Genomic DNA, 17,365 nt, shown 5'->3' with positions numbered 1-17,365 from the left:
CCCTACCTTGCCGTTCGGCATTTCCGGCATTTCTTGGAAGGCCGTCGCTTTTCCATCCTTTCCGACCACAAGCCCTTGACTCATGAATTCCGTTCCGCCAGCAGTAGGTACTCCTCCCGAGAAATCCGCCATCTCTTCCACGGACATCCAACACGTACTTGTGGCGGAGAACTCTCCGGCCGACGAATTGAGCAGGCTTGCGCACCTGAACACCATCGACCCATCGCCCTCCCCTGAGCTCATCGCCGAGTCCCAGACCTCCGATGACGAGCTCACCCGCTTGCGCACTTCCAACACCACCTCTCTGAAGCTTACCGACGTCGCCATTCCCGACTCTGCGCTGACGCTGTGTTGCGATACGTAAGGTGCCCAGCCCAGGCCTTCCGTTCCAGCCGGTCTTCGCTTGAGCGGTCTTCAATTCCCTGCACAACCTTGCGCATCCCGGCGTTCGCCCGTCCCAGCATATGATCAGCGCACGTTATGTTTGACCCTCGATACGTGCGGACGTTCGGGCTTGGGTCCGCGCCTGCCTGCCATGTCAACGATCAAAGGTGTACCGCCACACGATCGCCCCCCATGACCAGTTTGCTCTTCCCGACACTCGCTCCGACGTGCATCTGGACATAGTGGGCCCCTTGCCTCCGGCATCCGGTTTTCGGTGCATACTGACCGCTATGGACCTGTTCAGCCGCTGGCCCGAGGCGGTGCGCATGCCCGACATGACTGCCGAAACTCTCGCCGCTACCTTCCTGTCTGCATGGATCTCCCGATTCGGCGTTCCGTCTCAGGTCACTACTGATCGCGGCAGACAGTTTGAAAGTGCCTCCTAACCTAACGCATCAGACTTTGTGCGACACCTTCACGACTTTTTCAGCTCCATTCGCCCCGTGCGGCCTCGCCCATCCTCGTCATACAGGCCCTACGTTGCACAAGACCTCCAGAGCGCCACCCACGTTTTCGTTCGCTGTGATGCTATACGGAAATCTCTGACACCGCCTTTTTCCGGTGCTCATCCTGTACTTGGTCGCGCCTGCAAAGACTACCGTGTCAATCTCAACAGGACTCACGACACTTTGAATGCCGACCGTCTGAAGCCGGCCTACGCTGAAGCTTGCCCACCAGTCGCCGTGGGTCCCCCCGACGTTCCGTTCCCCCTTCAACGTCGTCGGCCCGATATTACTCCCCCTTCCTACTAGCCTGCGGCAAAGACCGTTGCATGGTCGGACAGTTCGGCACTGTTCCACGGGGGGGGGGGGGGGGGCATGTTGCAGACGACATAAGGAAGACAAATTATGTTCGGTGGTAGGAAAGAGTGACTGCATTGGCCGAAAAATAAGAAAAAAAAGAGGGCAGACATTTCTGTACTGACAACCGCGAGGAGGCGTTAGTTGCACCACCTACCCTGCTAGAAATGGTCCCATTGAAGATTTCCCGAAAAACTCATTGAATTCAATTGGACGTCTTTCAGACAAACACCATTAAAAAAACCCTGAAATTCCAATTCCCAATAGATGATTTGGAACAAATATTATATTGGACACAACTGGTGTTTTAATTGGTCTCAATGAAAATTCTCTGTAGAAATTAATGGGGCCCAATTCGAGACACATTGAATAGCACCCATGCAAACTCATTCGAGGTCAGTCTTGCGTCCCATTGAGCCAATGTGCTGCACTAAGGAATTTCCCACTGAAGTCAGCCTGATATTCTCCCTGCCAATGCACTTTTTTAATGAGTAGTAACATTCAAAACCGTTGCTCCTAATGAAAGTTACGTTGAAGAATCAAAGAAGTTGTGGCTGCAAAAAGAAATACACTCTGTGTGGTTTCTTCGTGAAAATTTATTGTTCACATAACAATACAGTAGGTGTGAAAATATGACAAATAGCAAGACACAAAAACGAAAAGTTATTTCAAATGACTTGCACATGTGTGAGTATTCATGGAACTGAGAAACCACATGAAACAATAAATAGCAGGAACAAATACTCAATTCAGCACTTACGTGTCTTTGAAGGCGTACCGTTCATCACCGACACACACTACCGTAATCCATGGAGGCTCGTTCTCGCAACGTCCAAACAACGAACAGCGCACAACGCCAGGTGGAAAAAATTCTTAAAGCACTGAGTTCTTCGACGACCATGTTCTTCACGGTCTTGTACACCTGCCGCCTCACGATTTACGGTCTAGCCTGCCGTTCTTGAGCGAAAACTAACGCATCTCCAACTTAGGCGAGACTGTGTTCCCACGACGTGGTGATAGCCACATCGCGACAGAGACTCCCTTGCCTGCCGCCTCGTACAGGCTCAACCTGCACGAAATACCATTTCAGATACACTTCATATAATATTTCAAATGCCGTTTCAAATGACGTCGCTATAATGTCAGAAGGCAACAACGCATATTACATACCTTTTCACACAGCGCGGTTGGTAACAGTCACTAAAACACTCCGCTTCAGCTTGCTATCTTTCCGTCAGCGCTCATAATGCCTGCAGGGGTAAGGGCATACAAAGAACAGGAACGCCTTACACGTCAACTACGTACCTTAAAACGGAAAAAAATCACAAAGATAAAGGGCGAATTGATGCAGATGCGCGACCGCCATCCTCACACTTGGACGATTCATAAGAGACTGACTATTCCGCTGGCGACTGATGGACGCTTCCACTACTGTGCAGTGCAATATTGCATGAATTGCAACACAATAGCTTCAAGCGTTAGGCGCAACAGTAGGTTATACCACGGATCCTGTACCTTTGAGGGAATATTCAAAAACATTTGAAATCACGCGAACTATTTTGGAGCGCGGATGGGGAAACGTGCTACGGCGCCGAAAAGGTAGCATCTCATTCCTTCAGTTGGGATGATCGTGTCTCATTCGTTCACATTGGGCCAATTCATTCAATTGGCTTCGCATTCCTTGTATTGGTGGAGTATCTCATCAAATCAATTGGAAGTCAGCGTTTCTCATTGATACCCATTAGACCAATTCCTTGAATTGGTTCTTTATTCCCTGTGCGCGGCCTTCGCCACACAACATGGTGGAACACGTTGTCGCGAAGGCCGCTCCCCTGCAAAACTCCCAATTATCTCAATGAGAAATACTCCTCTTATGCACATTGAATGAATTGGTCATCTGATTTCACATTGAATCTCATTGGAACTGCGGGAGAATTCATTGAGATCATGCCCTTTATTTCCAGCAGGGTAGTCAGAGCCATTTATAGGGACAGTTTGGCCGTTCTTTGATCTTTTACCGCCTCATGGGAGGAGCTTATTTTGACGTCAGAGTCGTCGTTGTGCCGCCCAAAAAGCCTGAATCCGAGCGGAGTCCGCTTATCAGCCATCTAGTCCGCGCCATATTGATGCTGTCCGCCAGCTGGTCGACACCTTCATGGTCGCGTTGAATGTAATCTACAGGAACAGCCGGCTTATGACCCACTGGCACCAATGAAAAAAGGGACTGTGCTGCCAAACAACAAGAGTCGAAGGACGAAAGGCTTTGGAAGCAAAAAGTACGCACATGTCTTCTCTCCTTGGATTGTACACATCAATATTGCGGCCGCGACCGGTAGACGACTGGATAACAATAGAGCACGACGAGGGAAATCGTTCAGCCGTGATGTCACATGACGCGCTTTAAGTTAGGCGCCTCCGAATGGCACAAACTCTCTCTATAAACGGCTCTGCACCTAGCCAGCAGCTAGCGCCGCTTACCGTAACCTTACAGGGTAAACTGGTAAACCTAACCCATAAAAAGCATAATAGTAATCGACTTGTAAGACAAATTATGAATGGTTTGCAATTCCAACATTACAACAGCTGTTTCTAAGAGACAAAGAGGTAATAATAAACAATACGATAGTAATAAAATAATGCATTATTAATTATAATAACAATATAACAACAACGAGAAAGAGCGATCGTGTTGCACCGTCTTGTCAGTGCGAGCGTCGACGACCGTACTCAGGGGTATTTAACGAAACCCACGGGGATGAGCCGGTTGTTCATCGGGTCGTCGCAAGATACGGATCATTCCGTTAACCGACGCGCGTGGTCACTGACTAATGCCCGATTTACACCTCCGCCGGAGCCAAGCAGAAGAACAGTCTGAAACAGAAAGAAAACATAGATTATTGACTGTGGATACTAACCTTACGCGGCGGTGTAAAGTTGGTACCTTTTGCCGGCTTTAGACCGGAAGTGAGTTCGAAGCTCGCTGAATGCCATTGGCGGGCCTTTATGTTAACTAAAGTCTCGAACAGACAGTTCTATCAAGATCTGAGGATTTTCCTTGTGTGGTAGTTGAAAGACAACGCATTCATTCTTTCTCCTGCACATTCTGTGTGTCTTATATACATGATCAGCACTAATGCGCACTATGTGTACTTTTCTCGTTAGGTATTCGGCTGTTCGAAGAAAAATGGGATCAATGTAAGTCCACAATATTCTTACCCAAAAGAATTTTTTGCATAGCTCGTACTTTCATCTCCTTTTTGTGTTGGTTGTTCCATGACTAGCTGTGTGGACAAAAATTCTGACAGTATCTCTCCGCACTTCGCAGCACGACGGTTTTGATAGTCGTAGCGCTCTCTGTACTGGTCGGAGCTTCGAATGAGCGATGCCTCCCGGAGTACAAGATAGGTGATGTAACACACACCGCTTGTAAGCCTCCGAATGACAGCGATTCCTGTCAGAAGCGAAAGGTTGGAGTGTCCGATCAGGAGAGAGAGACCATTCTACGTGTTCATAACGAACTACGAAGCAATATCGCTCGAGGCCAGCTTGGACAGTTTCCCCAGGCAGCGAATATGATAAAGCTGGTGGGTATTACTTAGAACATGTCGACTGTTGGAGGCGTGTATTTTTTTTCCTTTTTTTAAGGGGGAATCACTTCTTCAGAGATCTATAGGCTACTTTTGTTCGCACAAGACACGTGGGCGCTCTAAACTAGCATCTTAAGATTGGTACTGGAGTGTTCTCTTAGCTTTACTCTAGTCAATGACGTGTGTTTCAGGGAACAAGGTTGAGCAGTTGATTTTTAATAAATTAAAGTTTGGTGCGTCCCGAACATGCGCTGCGATCTCGATAGAGTGTCGCGCACTAAAATATTTGGGAATTCGGGCTCAATACAAATCAACGGATAGACCTGGAATTCTACAAAGTGTGTCATTGACAAGGGTAAAGCAAGGAGAACACGCCAGTACCTTTGTTTTTATGATATTTTACGCCGTTTCTGTGCGGTGTGCGAACAAACTTTCTCTGTTGTCTTGCGCAGAAGTGATTCCCCCCTTAAGTATCAATCAGTCAACGTTGGACTCTGGCGTTACCGCACATCTGCGTGGGCGTTTTTGCCCTTGCGTTTGCCCGTGCGAAAAAAAAAAAACGTATAGAATAAATCGTGCTACACAACGTTTATTCGCGTCATATTTACGCAAGATAGATGCGATTTAAGTATAAGTATAAGGTATAGGCCCAGGTACCGCTCTTAGGTTGAATGCAACTATTGGTGACCCGTATTCGTATACATACCAGCGGCATGGCCGAATGGATACAACATTATCTGTCTAAAAAAACAAAAGAATAAAACGAAACAAACAACAACAACATCCGCTCGTTGGTAGAACTACTTCCGAGGTCACATTGAAGACTGGGAGGTGCTGGGTTCCAGGGGCAGATATAGCATTTTCCAGAGGGGAGGCATCCGCTATGGACAAGTGGCAGGTGCATGCTGGGGTTGGTTCATTGAACCCTATTACCCGTATTCACCAGTCGACTTAAACCATTGGTTTAGTGACGTCGGGTTTAAATCGATCACGTGATCTCTCCGGCTATGAAGGGCCATCCAAAGGGTTGACCACAACGCATGCGCATTATTCACATTGTCACGCGACTGTTGAGGGGAGGGAGAAAGTAGCAGACGACAGGAGTGCGAGGGAGGGAAGGCTCCTGTTTTTTTTATTTTTTTATTATGAGGTTGTTACGGAAGAAAAGTTGAGATGGCGCTGCTGCAGGTGGTTGCGGAGTTGCGGATCAGGGTATCGGTAATCGGTGGTTAGATCTACCTCCGTATCTGTTAATGACAAGCTCAGCGAGATATGGTTGTTATGGTCGCTAAAAAGGTGTACATAGTCAGCGTTTGCAATGTTATTTGAAAAACAGAAGTAGGTATCCTCGCGGAGGTGATCGTTGTGCTATTGTCAGTGTTTGGTCGTCGATTGTGGTTGCGTGCAATAATTTCATCCGCATCGACCATCGCTTATTTATCGTCTGTTGTGCGATATATGTGGTGAACTGCAACGATCAAGATTGCCTCTCGATTGCGGGGGCATTCCTTTATACGCTTTCGAGCCTGGTGTCATGAGCGCAACGTGTGTGCAAGTGTTTGATCACTGTGGGCTATGTAAACAGAAAGAAAGTTGATGCAAGGATGGCCTTATGCTGCATGGGACTCCCACACGCACAACTTTTACAGTGTTATCGTTTTAAGAAATCGACGTGATACTTTAAACGTGTCACAAACCTGCAACGCGTTAGATTATCTCCTTGCTGGCTGTGTTTCTTTGGAGCGCGACTGATACGGAAGACTTACTCAGGGTGCTGCCTTGTTTCCGTCGTCGTCCTGTGTGTGTCTGTGTATTTCGTTTGTTTGTTTAGCTCTGTTTCGGTCATGTTACCCAGGGCGTTCTTGCTTGTGAGCGTGGAAGTGTCGTGACCCCCATGTCAGTGCGGTGCGTTGCTGTGCTTAACTCTGACCTTTTTTATTTCTGCATTTCATCATATCAGACTATTGTAGAAATCACTAAGCACCAAATTGATTGTTCTGTTCAGCCCACAAAGATTCATCGTTACGTTGTGACTGTCTCTTGGTCTGATGAAATTTCACGAAATAGGAACATACCTAATGTATATATTTGTCATTACAGTTACTGAGCATATTTGTCATTTGATATGATGCATTCAACATTGTTAAAATAAATGGCCACACTTTAGTGCCAGCACACTACGTCTGAACCATTCAGGATTTGTAGTTTAATGAGACCATGTACACAAAATACAGATGTTAAAATTAACCAAATATATCATAAAGAAGGAGGTGTTATACCAGTTTCACAAGTGGTGTTCAAAGGATAGAGCAAACAGGAATGGACCAAAGAAAACACATACAACAGCTGCAACATCAGCTACAAATAAGCCTGTGCTGCTATTTTGTTCAATAATTGCATTGTGCTTAGTTCTTCAACTTCATATATTATTGAGGGAACACTTTTATGCAACTGGTTCGGGACTTGCACATTTTCCATGCTCATTCTTTACAAGCTTCTCTTTCAACTTCATACTGGCATTGTAAATTTCACTAGCATTATCATCGCACCATTACATGCCAAACCACCACGACCACAAATGCTTAAAAACTCCCCCCAGCTCATGCCATGCCATGCTAAAATACGGCTGCCAAGAGCACATCATGCACTAAACAAGTGTAGCAAGGCAGGGTAGGTCGTACGAATTATGGTGTGTAGACAACCAAAAGACGCGGACAGAAGAACAATGACACGGACGACTGCATCATGCACTACGCTCTGTGAAATCACTCCTTATCTAAGCTTTTAATTTAGGATTCCTGTTCAGAAAGAATTTGCGTTAGTGATGCAGTTAGTTATCGCTCCACCCTAACACAGATCACTCAACTTTGACTGTGAAATGACATAAGAGGCCTGTGTGATGCCATGAGAATGATAACTGCCACTGTATAATTGTGTAAACTTATTTTGTTAATTTTTATTTCACCACTTGCTTGCCATTTTTTTAGTTTTCCAGTCATGGAATAGTTCTCTGACTATTTTCCCAGTTTTCCATGCCTTACTGGTTTGCAGACATCCTGAGATATACACGGTGATTCAAGCAACTGGGCATTCGAGGATTACATGTTTGTGACCTGCCTCGACTAATTCTCGTTCTTTACACCGATGATAAAGCTCTGAAAAATTATTGTGCAGGCTGCATTTCTGCACTGTGTGGTTATGCAGTTTGACTGTACAGCTTTGTATTGAGAGATTGTGCTATTTCTTGAGAAATGACACAGTGGAATATCAAAGCAAGGCAGACCTAGAGGTGCTCATTCTAGCATGAAATCTCTGTAGTAGCACTGATCATTGTCTGCTTGCTTTCTGTATTGATCTATAGCAGACAGTGACATGAAGTTCACGATGGACAAATATGCACAATGCAAATAAGCTCACACAAAGAAAGAAATGCAACTTGAAATCATGTGCATCTTAGCATGTGAGCTGTGTTACTTTTATTAAAATTTACATGTTTGTATATCTTTCTTCCACAATTTCACTTATTTTTTGAACCACTTTGGTAGTTGTCACTTTGTAGAGGCGGACATATTCATCCAGTTGTGTCAACACAAATCTATGCAACTGGACAGTTTAATGTAGTGAGCATGATGTACTGCATCATCAAGGACAAAGTTTGGGAGTACTTCCGTTGGGAAGGACAAAGTTTGGGATGTATAGGACATAACACTGAATATGTAGTAAAATAATACAGATGCCTCTGCATGACGAACCACCTAACTTCAGTAACGAGTGATGAACCTGCAGTCTTCAGGCAACTTCAGGAAATTAATACATGATGTATGGGGAAATGGTTCAAAAGATTTACCAGCACCCAAAGCAACAGTTTCACAAGTGCCGGCCAAATGCATTATGTTGGCGCCCAAGATAAGCATGTAATTATTTCATTCCACTTTACTGAACTTTATGCATGAAAATGTGGGAGGAGAGGGGGGGTTCTGAAAAGAAACAGAAGTAGTGTGAATTTTCCGTTAAAAAGAAATGAAAAATTTTTCACACTTAACCACAAGATTTATGAACCTATGGTGAAGCAAGCTCTTACACAGACATGTTTTTCGTGTGTTACATGAAGGTCAGTTGTGTTGGGGATGGCATGGTATGTGATAGGCCTAAGCTAATGCCAGCCACATATTTGTATAGCAGTAAATTTTCTTCACATGTGACTTTGAAGAACTGCTTACTTGAAACAAAATAAATAACCAGGTGTGACACATATACAATCTAATGTCACAGGCATTTGGTGCCAGTCATTCAGTGAAACTAGTTTGCACGAGATGCCACATATTCTCCTGGTGACGATGAGGGGGAAGGAAGCTTTCCAGCGATAAATGTATGTCATGGTGTCGTGTATTGCAACAGCATTCAGGCACTGTTTCGAGTGACAGATCCATACATGTTAAAACCATTTGTCGCTGATGACACATTCTTAGCTACATCCGAACTTTGTTACCGTGGTATTCCAATATTCTGTATACCCTCCACTCACTGCTTTAGGAGTGGAGCGCGAGTCAAGGCAGAGGAGAGCTGGTGTGAAATGGGAGTACCCATTCCGCGTAGTTATTGTACAGGACATGCCGTAGGGGAAAAACTGTGGACCTTTAGCATGCACCTGAGCTGGTGTAAGGGGAACAAGTTGTAACATAGTTGAATGTACAGTAAGTACAGTATTACACATATGCATATTAGAAGTGGATATTGGTTTGGTTCACTATTTTTGAACTCAGCTATTCAGAACACGTTGAAGACAGGCACAACACCAAATTAGAGGCATTGTGGCATTCGTGATAAATACAAGCATCATAGCAATGTGCATGCGGGAGTATATTATAAATCATGTAGCATGATTCCATAGGAATGTGTTTTCCCATTCTTAAGATGTACCTCTACAGGATAAGAGACTACACAACAAGAGTGCACTGATCACACTAGTGTAAAGCTGCAGTGTCGTCGAGCAATTTTTAACAGTCCTGCTCACAGAAATGATGCAGAACAGCATGCATACATTTTAGCTTGAAAGAAAAGCCTTGAGCTTCAGGAGACACAAAAGGGACTCTGTTTTTCTGTTTAGTACTATATTCACACTCAACAGCTGGGTACATGGATAAACTCTGTCGCCATATGACAGCTATCAACAACATAAAAGGAGATGCATAATGTAAAAACCCCCGAGAGTAGGGAACACGAAGGGACAGACACAACAGACTTCGTGTTGTGTCTGTCCCTTCGTGTTCCCTAGTCTCAGGGGGGGGGGGGGGTTACATTATGCATCATCTTCACCAGCTCGCTTGCTTCCTAGCCATTCTTTCATTATAAAAGGAGAGATAGTGTAACATGGGTGCATGTTTACCCTGCTTTACTACTGTCATCAATATCCACATTGAACACGTGCAAACAGAAGTTAACTATGCAGCCATATGGCAGTAGTCTATAACATAAAAGAACAATAGCTACTGTTAACATGGGACCGTGCTCTTTTCACGTTCTCGTGTGCTCAGTGTATATACAAACATCTGCACTGGCAGGACAAATCTGTACCCATGCTAACAGAAGCTAACTTTCTTTTAAGTAGTTGACAACAGTCACGTGGCCATGTACAATATTTCCATGCACTCATGCTACAGTTATGACAGAACCACATTTCCATTTTGATGTTGCATGTACCAGCTGGCTACTATTATAATTGTCAATACCATCTATTGATAAGTCTGTACCCTATGTTCTGTTAAATCTATCTGGTAGGTGTTATTATCAGTAATTGCAGTTGATCTAATTTTCAACTTCAAGTGCAATGCAATAATGAGCAAAAGAGCTTAAAGTTTCTGTACACATTGCCATTGATTCCTATGCAATTCAGCTCTTTTGCAGTAAACCTCAGACATATTAGTGGAGTCAGCAGTTTTTTCCTTGTGCACCGTTGCTTACTTATGCTTTCACGTGACCGCACCATCTAATTGAGCAGGGTATCGAGAGTGCATGCCTCTATGAAAAAAGTCATCCTTGTGGAACTACGTAATAGCCTTTATTGTCTGAATATAAACAAAAATCTCACAAATACAAAGTTGTTGTGACGAATGAGTCCACAACAGAGATTTTTTAAGAAATGATCTCCAGAATATCTGTGCTTATACAATGCACAAAAACAGTCATTGATTGGTTATGGTTATGTACCTGCAATAGTTAACCTAAAAAAGTAATGATGCATCCAAAAGGTCTCCAGCCTCCTTTAGCACACTGCTGTGTAGTGTCTTTTGCAGAAACAGCCCTACAAAAGCAGATCTACTGTTACCATACAATAAATCAAAATAGAAGTAAGCAGCTGTCTTTTTGAATGTTTTCCAATGTAGCAGTTGTAACACAATACCTGAATAACTTTTTTTCATTGGTCTCCTCTGCTGTGGCATGCTGAAATAAGTAAAACACACATTTCAGTTTCATCTATGTGAATTACAAATCTATTACATGTGAATCCAGGGGAAATGGGGACCTCGTTCGGTTTTGCTCCAGTATTTTCATAACCTGGGAAAGCAAAATCTGCTCAAATTCCGTGTTCAGTGTAGTGCAACAACATGCATATTTCCATGCCTAGATAGTATCCACACAACAGCCGCAAGACGCTAATGCACTTTACGATCAGTTCTATTGCACGGTTAAAGGTCTCTGGAGATAAGACACGCTGCAAAGAGATGAGAGATACTGGGACGGTTATGCGAGTGGGTAACGCCCCTCAATTTCTCCATCGGGGCTTGCAACAACCATCTAGCACGTTATTGCTCTTACTGTACAATGAGAGGGGTGCTTACAGTGTGTGTCACAGGAGATGACACTCATAATAAGCGCCAGCACAAACAGCACTACGCTTTGTTTTTGAAGATGCACATTGAAGTTCGGCCATCCGCACGCTCTGTCGGTCCATTGGATTGGTATCTGGATTTTGTCCAGTGGCACATGTCGATGTCACTCACTTTGACCACACTTCGACGGTGCTTTTACGTTTACCATGCAAGAGCTTGCAATAGCGCCTTCGAAAAACAACTGCTGCATTTCGTGATCCCGGTCAAGCGTTACGCCACTTTGCTTTACTAACCGCGCATTTAAACCGATTCTGCTTAACTTTTACCAGTTAGACTTCGAATTAGTGAAACATCACCTACCACAACCACTCTACGATAGTTTTTTCAGCACACGTTCACAGTTATAACGTACTTAGGCCGACGTTAACGTTAAACTAGCCCCTCCCCTAGTTTAAAACACGTCCCATTCAAATACATGGGTCTTAAACCACCGGTTTAAGTAGCTTGGGTGGATGATCGAAATGGAATATTTGAAGGGAATATTCGTCCCATTGCGATCAAATCCATCTCCTGGGCGCTTCTAGCAACTATATCAATCAAAACTTACCGAAGATTTGATGAAAAATTCTTCGTGAACCGGGGACTAGGCCTACCGGCCACAACCGCTTCTGGCAGACTCTGGCGAAATGCGCATGCGCCGTGCAGGAAGCTCGCTATGTGCGGTGCCATTGGCTTCACAGCAGCAGGTTGTAGGGCATGGGGTGGTGATCCAGGATTGGCGAACGAAAGTCTCACGTGATCAATTTAAACTCGACGTCACTAAACCAATGGTTTAAGTGAGTTGGTGAATACGGGTATATATGTTCAAGTCTGGAATTGAGAGGGTGTCCGGACCCCTGGACCCCTCCCAGGTTCACGCCTGCCGGGTTCGTCTGTGCTGTTTCAGGCTTTTCTTGTCTCCCGGCAGACCTTTCAGAAAGCAGACGTTGCCCATGAAGTTGGCCCCGAATCAAATTCCAACACGCCCATGTCTCTCACTCCTTCCTGCGGTCTTCTGTCTACGTTTTACCGCCGCTCAAAGCCACAGTTGCTTCACGGAGTTTAACTAAAAAAGAAAAAAGAAAAAGAAAAGTCCGGAAGATGCTCGAGACGTGCCAACCATGCGCTTCGTGCGTAAAGTGACGTGTATTTGTCTATAGAAAAGAAAAGAGGCATGCCTATCGTCAGTGGAATGTGTTTTCGGACGACATAGCAGAGATACTAGGGGGTATCGGATGTCTGCATGCGTTTTTCCGTGAGAAACCTCGCAAAGTATGTCGTTAAAATGATGCACAAACTTCCAAATATAACACTACGAGTTCACGCCAGAGCACTCCATACACACGAATCGAGAGCGATCCTTACGTTGCGTATACTTTATTAGTTGCCTGACGTACAGCTACTTGATAACATATGCAACTTGAAAGAAATCATCATTCCCACGTCACGACAGTTAACAGTACGACACAATGAGCAGAAGCAATCGAGTATTTATAACGACGAGCCAGCTTAAAGTTGCGCATAATCTTCGTAGTATTTGAATAGCGGTGGCCATCTGCCATCATCTGGTGTTACTCAAAGGTTACGCATTTTCTCCTTTCGCAGGAATGGAACGATGAATTGGCTGCAATAGCTCAGGCACACGCTGAATTGTGCAATTACGCGCATGACTACATCAAGGAAAGATTCACAAGTATAGCGCTTCCCTTCGTTTCCTTATTTTTTTATTTTTTTTTTTTGTGGGGAAGCGGGGAAGTACATACCGACCCTCATAATGTCACTTCAACATTGCAGCACAGTTCAAGTTGACTGGACAGAATTTAGCCACACGTTGGAGTAGTAGAGCCAACGACACGTCTGATTGGCCCGCTGTAATCAACAAGTGGTTTAAGGAGTACAAAGACGCCCCAGTTAGCGTTATCCGATCTTTTCTTCCGACGCAAGGAAGTCCCATCGGGCACTTTACTCAGGTACCGTCATAGTGCTGGGTAGCCGATTACAACGGACAATTTCATTAACCACCTAACTGTTTTCTATATCACAGGTGGTTTGGGCCAAGACCCGTTTCGTGGGCTGTGGCTATAATAGCTATAGCTCCAACGCAGGATCTACCTTACCTTACAAGAAGCTGTACACCTGCAACTACGCAAAAATGTGAGGCTATTTCCTTGGAACTAGACTTACCGATTTGTACAACTAGACAGCGTGAAAAAGTAAAAAAAAAACTCTCTAAGCAGGTGATACTCAGTGAAACCTATACAGATCAACAGAGGGAGGAGTCGGTTACATGATGGATGCTACCCCTAAGTTCGCGAATGCATCGCAACTGTCGCCGTTGGCGAGCGACAAGCCTTGCCCTTAACTTTCTTCCTATCTATGAGCCCAGCAAAGTAGGACGCAGAAGGGTGATTCCATTTCAACTCAGGCAAGGCGGTCCGGCGACCACCGCCGATTTTTTCTGAAAAAATATATGTTGTAGCCGAGCGCCCGGCAGGAATGAAATGACAAATATTTTGGCTCTAAGTGGCTCTAAAAAATTCGGAAAGAAAATGACCCGGGAAAAGAGTTTTCAGATGAAGCGTTTTTGGGATTTTATAACTCGCCAAAGGAAGCGTGCAAAGCATTGATTTTTTTTTTTTTTTGTGGATTACGACAGGTGTGTCTAGAAGGATATATATTCTCCTCGTAAACGAGAAATGGAGGGCTTTTTCCTAGCACAACGAAAACTACAACGCGTCAAAGTTGGAGACCCGGACAGATAACGCCAATATCAGTTTCAATGGAATCATGTAATTATCCTTATGCCGCAAGCAGATTTTATGCCTGTTTGCGGTGTACGGATGCTGTGAAGGGTGAACGTGTGCTCTGTACGTTAGCGTACTCCTCATGTTTTCTAACACTGAGGCACAACGTATGAAAAAGACGGAAAAAGTACAGGCAAGAAAAAGTCAAGAAATGCATGCGTTTGCCTGTTTTCTGCCCTCTTCTGGCAGTAATGTAACGGTAAGCAGTATAAAAACCGTAGAAGGACACGAAAACGATTGCTGCACTACCTCTCAGCACTACTCAACAAGTATATGTCGTAAAATGTGATGAAAGCGAGGACGCTATATGCTCGTGAGCCTTACGTGCGTGCCAGAGAAAACAGTCGCCAAGTCGAGCAATTTACGTGAATCATTTACTGTATTTATTTACACTGACTGTGGCTTTGCTGATAAGGGCACCGTTGATTCTCCATGGCGCCGAAGACGAAAAACAAAAAAGCAGGCGATGGGAATTTCCCTTGTAGCTCGTACAGCACACAGTAGAGCCTCGTAATGCTTACAGTACAGTACAGGCTTAGTACAGTCTATACTATCAAGCAGTTCTTGACATCTTTGAAACGGCTTGACCACTCGCGTTCACCTCCTTTGACCACAGGTGGGAAGATTGGATTCCAGGTACTGGGCGCAGTGTGGCTCACTCCTCCTTCTTCGCGGCAAGGAACACCTCTAGCTTCGAGCTGTCCAAGTGAAGAAGCTTCGTCTTTTCAATTCTAGTACTCAGTTTAGAGACCATTGTGGTCACGGAATTTATAATGTCCGTTGAAGGCGATCGCACACACATTGTACACAGAGGCGAGGTGTTTCACGAGGCCGCCAATGCCATCGGAAGCGCCCTTGCCGTGGCCAGTCCCAGAGAACATCCACTTCGTAACGTGGGTTTTCTGTGCAAATTCGTGAAACTGGTATCAATTTTTGAAATGGCTGGTCGCTCCATCTGAGACAAATATTGCTTCCGTGAGGACAGGCACATTGTCATCAAGCCAGTCCTCGAACCTAGCGCCGCAAGAGCGTGGGAGGAGTCGTGTCTCGTATCATCGCTGATTACAGCAAAGCTGTAGGTGTGCTTGAATGTAGTCACCACGCAGGTGAAGACTGAAACTTGCTCATTGCGCCAGTGGTATCCCTGAACAGCACGTGGGATCAAAACAAACTGTCGGGAATTCTCCTTCACTAGTGATGGTGGTTTCAGTGGAGAAATGTCTCCAAATGAAGAGCTGAGAGTTGCATTCAAGCCTTATACAATCTCACCTTCGTCAGTGAAGCTTGTGTCCAGTGAGGAGCATGAAACATCCACGGCGGTGTCTGATGCCTTCTTGATGTGCAGGTAGCAGTTGTGACACAGGTAGTCCGTTCCGTGCACTTCACTAAATTGTTCCGCACTCTGAGCATTTCTGAGCAGCCCATCATCCAGCGACGACACACGGACGAAGTTCTTACGAAAGAGTACCCTCCGCTGGTGTCTTTTCATGGAGTCCGCACAATAAATGCGGTCCTTACTGTACTTCGCGCTCATGGCTCAGACACAGCATGAAGCAAAAACAACGCTGGGGATACGAAATTTGTAAACACAGTGAATAATGATTGTAGAACCACTGTGACGTGTGTGTAGAGTGGGCAAGGGTGAAAGCAGACGAGTGTGAAACAGCGAAAGTAAAGTAAACGAGAGTCTCTGACGCCCGGCGCCCAGGAACAAGACCTCGGGGGCATCCTACACCTAGCCTTGGTAGCAATCAGATGTACCAAGACCCAGCACACACTCACTTTTTCGTCTCAGCCTTTAGTTTGAACGTCCAAAGCCGGAAATGATGACAACGCTAATCTTGTTAGTGGCTGGCAATGGTCGTCGGCTGCGACCGTGGGTGGTCGGTTCGCTGGGACAACAAAGTAGTTGCCGACGCATATTAACTTTCGCGTGAGAAAGTTGGAGGAAAGTTGTCAAAATAAGCCTCGCGGAACCAAGAGAATGTTGCAAAAAAATGAAGAGGAAGGAGAACAAAGGAAAAGGGTTTGCTGGGCAACGAAGGTCAGCAGCGATGCGATAGTCTGCAAGGAAGATAGCTGTTCGGGTCTCCAACTTTGACGCGTTGTAGTTTTCGTTCTGCTAGGAAAAAACCCTTCGTTTCTCGTTTACGAGGAGAATATATACCGTTCTAGAAATGTGTTAAGTTTGAAGAACATAGAGACTGGGGTTTTTGAGATACAAGCGCCCAAATATCGCCTTTTTCGAGAGTGACCCCTATTTGACGGCCCCGTACAGAAGAGCAACTTTGTTCAGAGCTTCAAAATTTGGTACCAAATTGTAGCCCAAGCTTTGCTCTACGCAGTGGTATGCGGCATATCTCTCTAACGTGTATAGGATGGGCACGGTGGAGCGAGGAAGGTGAGTAAATTCTGCCTTAAAGAGCAAGTTTGGCTATTTTTGACTAAAAATCTAAAAAAATATTTTCTTGTTTTGTTCACGCCTTCCGAAAGGTCGCACACCTGTCGTAATCCACAAAAAATTTCAATGCTTTGCACGCTTCCTTTGGCGAGTTCTAAAATCCCAAAAACGCTTCATCTGAAAACTCCTTTCCCGGGTCATTTTCTTTCTGAATTTTTTACTCGCGAGTGCAAACACTTAGAGCCAAAATATTTCTCATTTCATTCCTGTCAGGTGCTGGGCTACAACATATATTTTTTCAGAAAAAATCGGCGGTGGTCGCCGGACCGCCTTGCCTGAGTTGAAATGGAATCACCCAGAAACACCTTCAGAATCGCCATCGCTATACCCGCAAATCGTATATACTTTCTTACATTCCAAGCCATATTCCTTTACGATCTTCCGACGAACGGTGCTACAG

The 17,365-nt window shown here is 45.0% G+C and overlaps 1 protein-coding gene and 1 long non-coding RNA gene across 2 annotated transcripts; one reads left to right on the top strand and one right to left on the bottom strand.

Annotated features, from left to right (window-relative positions):
• Window positions 1-2,295: 2,295 nt before the first annotated feature.
• LOC135371551 (uncharacterized) lies at window positions 2,296-2,860 on the bottom strand. Its single transcript, XR_010415637.1, has 3 exons — window positions 2,550-2,860; window positions 2,415-2,494; window positions 2,296-2,313 (listed from the first exon to the last, which is right to left on the bottom strand). It is a non-coding gene; the product is annotated as an uncharacterized LOC135371551 (long non-coding RNA).
• Window positions 2,861-4,428: 1,568 nt separating this feature from the next.
• LOC135388117 (CRISP/Allergen/PR-1-like) lies at window positions 4,429-13,858 on the top strand. Its single transcript, XM_064617463.1, has 5 exons — window positions 4,429-4,439; window positions 4,570-4,828; window positions 13,306-13,393; window positions 13,495-13,670; window positions 13,745-13,858. Exons 1-5 carry the CDS (start codon window positions 4,429-4,431, stop codon window positions 13,856-13,858), a joined length of 648 nt encoding a protein of 215 aa, XP_064473533.1.
• The last annotated feature ends 3,507 nt before the right edge of the window (window positions 13,859-17,365 follow it).

This window comes from Ornithodoros turicata, chromosome 1 (genome assembly GCF_037126465.1).
Source record: "Ornithodoros turicata isolate Travis chromosome 1, ASM3712646v1, whole genome shotgun sequence".
NCBI lineage: Eukaryota > Metazoa > Arthropoda > Arachnida > Ixodida > Argasidae > Ornithodoros > Ornithodoros turicata.
The sequence above is the reverse complement of the archived record's forward strand: the minus strand, read 5'-3'. Positions and strand labels throughout refer to the sequence as shown.

Bases quoted from the DNA above. Each gene is read 5' to 3' on its own strand.
- LOC135388117 (XM_064617463.1), top strand. The intron at 4,829-13,305 runs GTGGGTATTACT...CTCCTTTCGCAG, and splicing joins CAGCGAATATGATAAAGCTG to GAATGGAACGATGAATTGGC. The intron at 13,671-13,744 runs GTACCGTCATAG...TCTATATCACAG, and splicing joins CCATCGGGCACTTTACTCAG to GTGGTTTGGGCCAAGACCCG.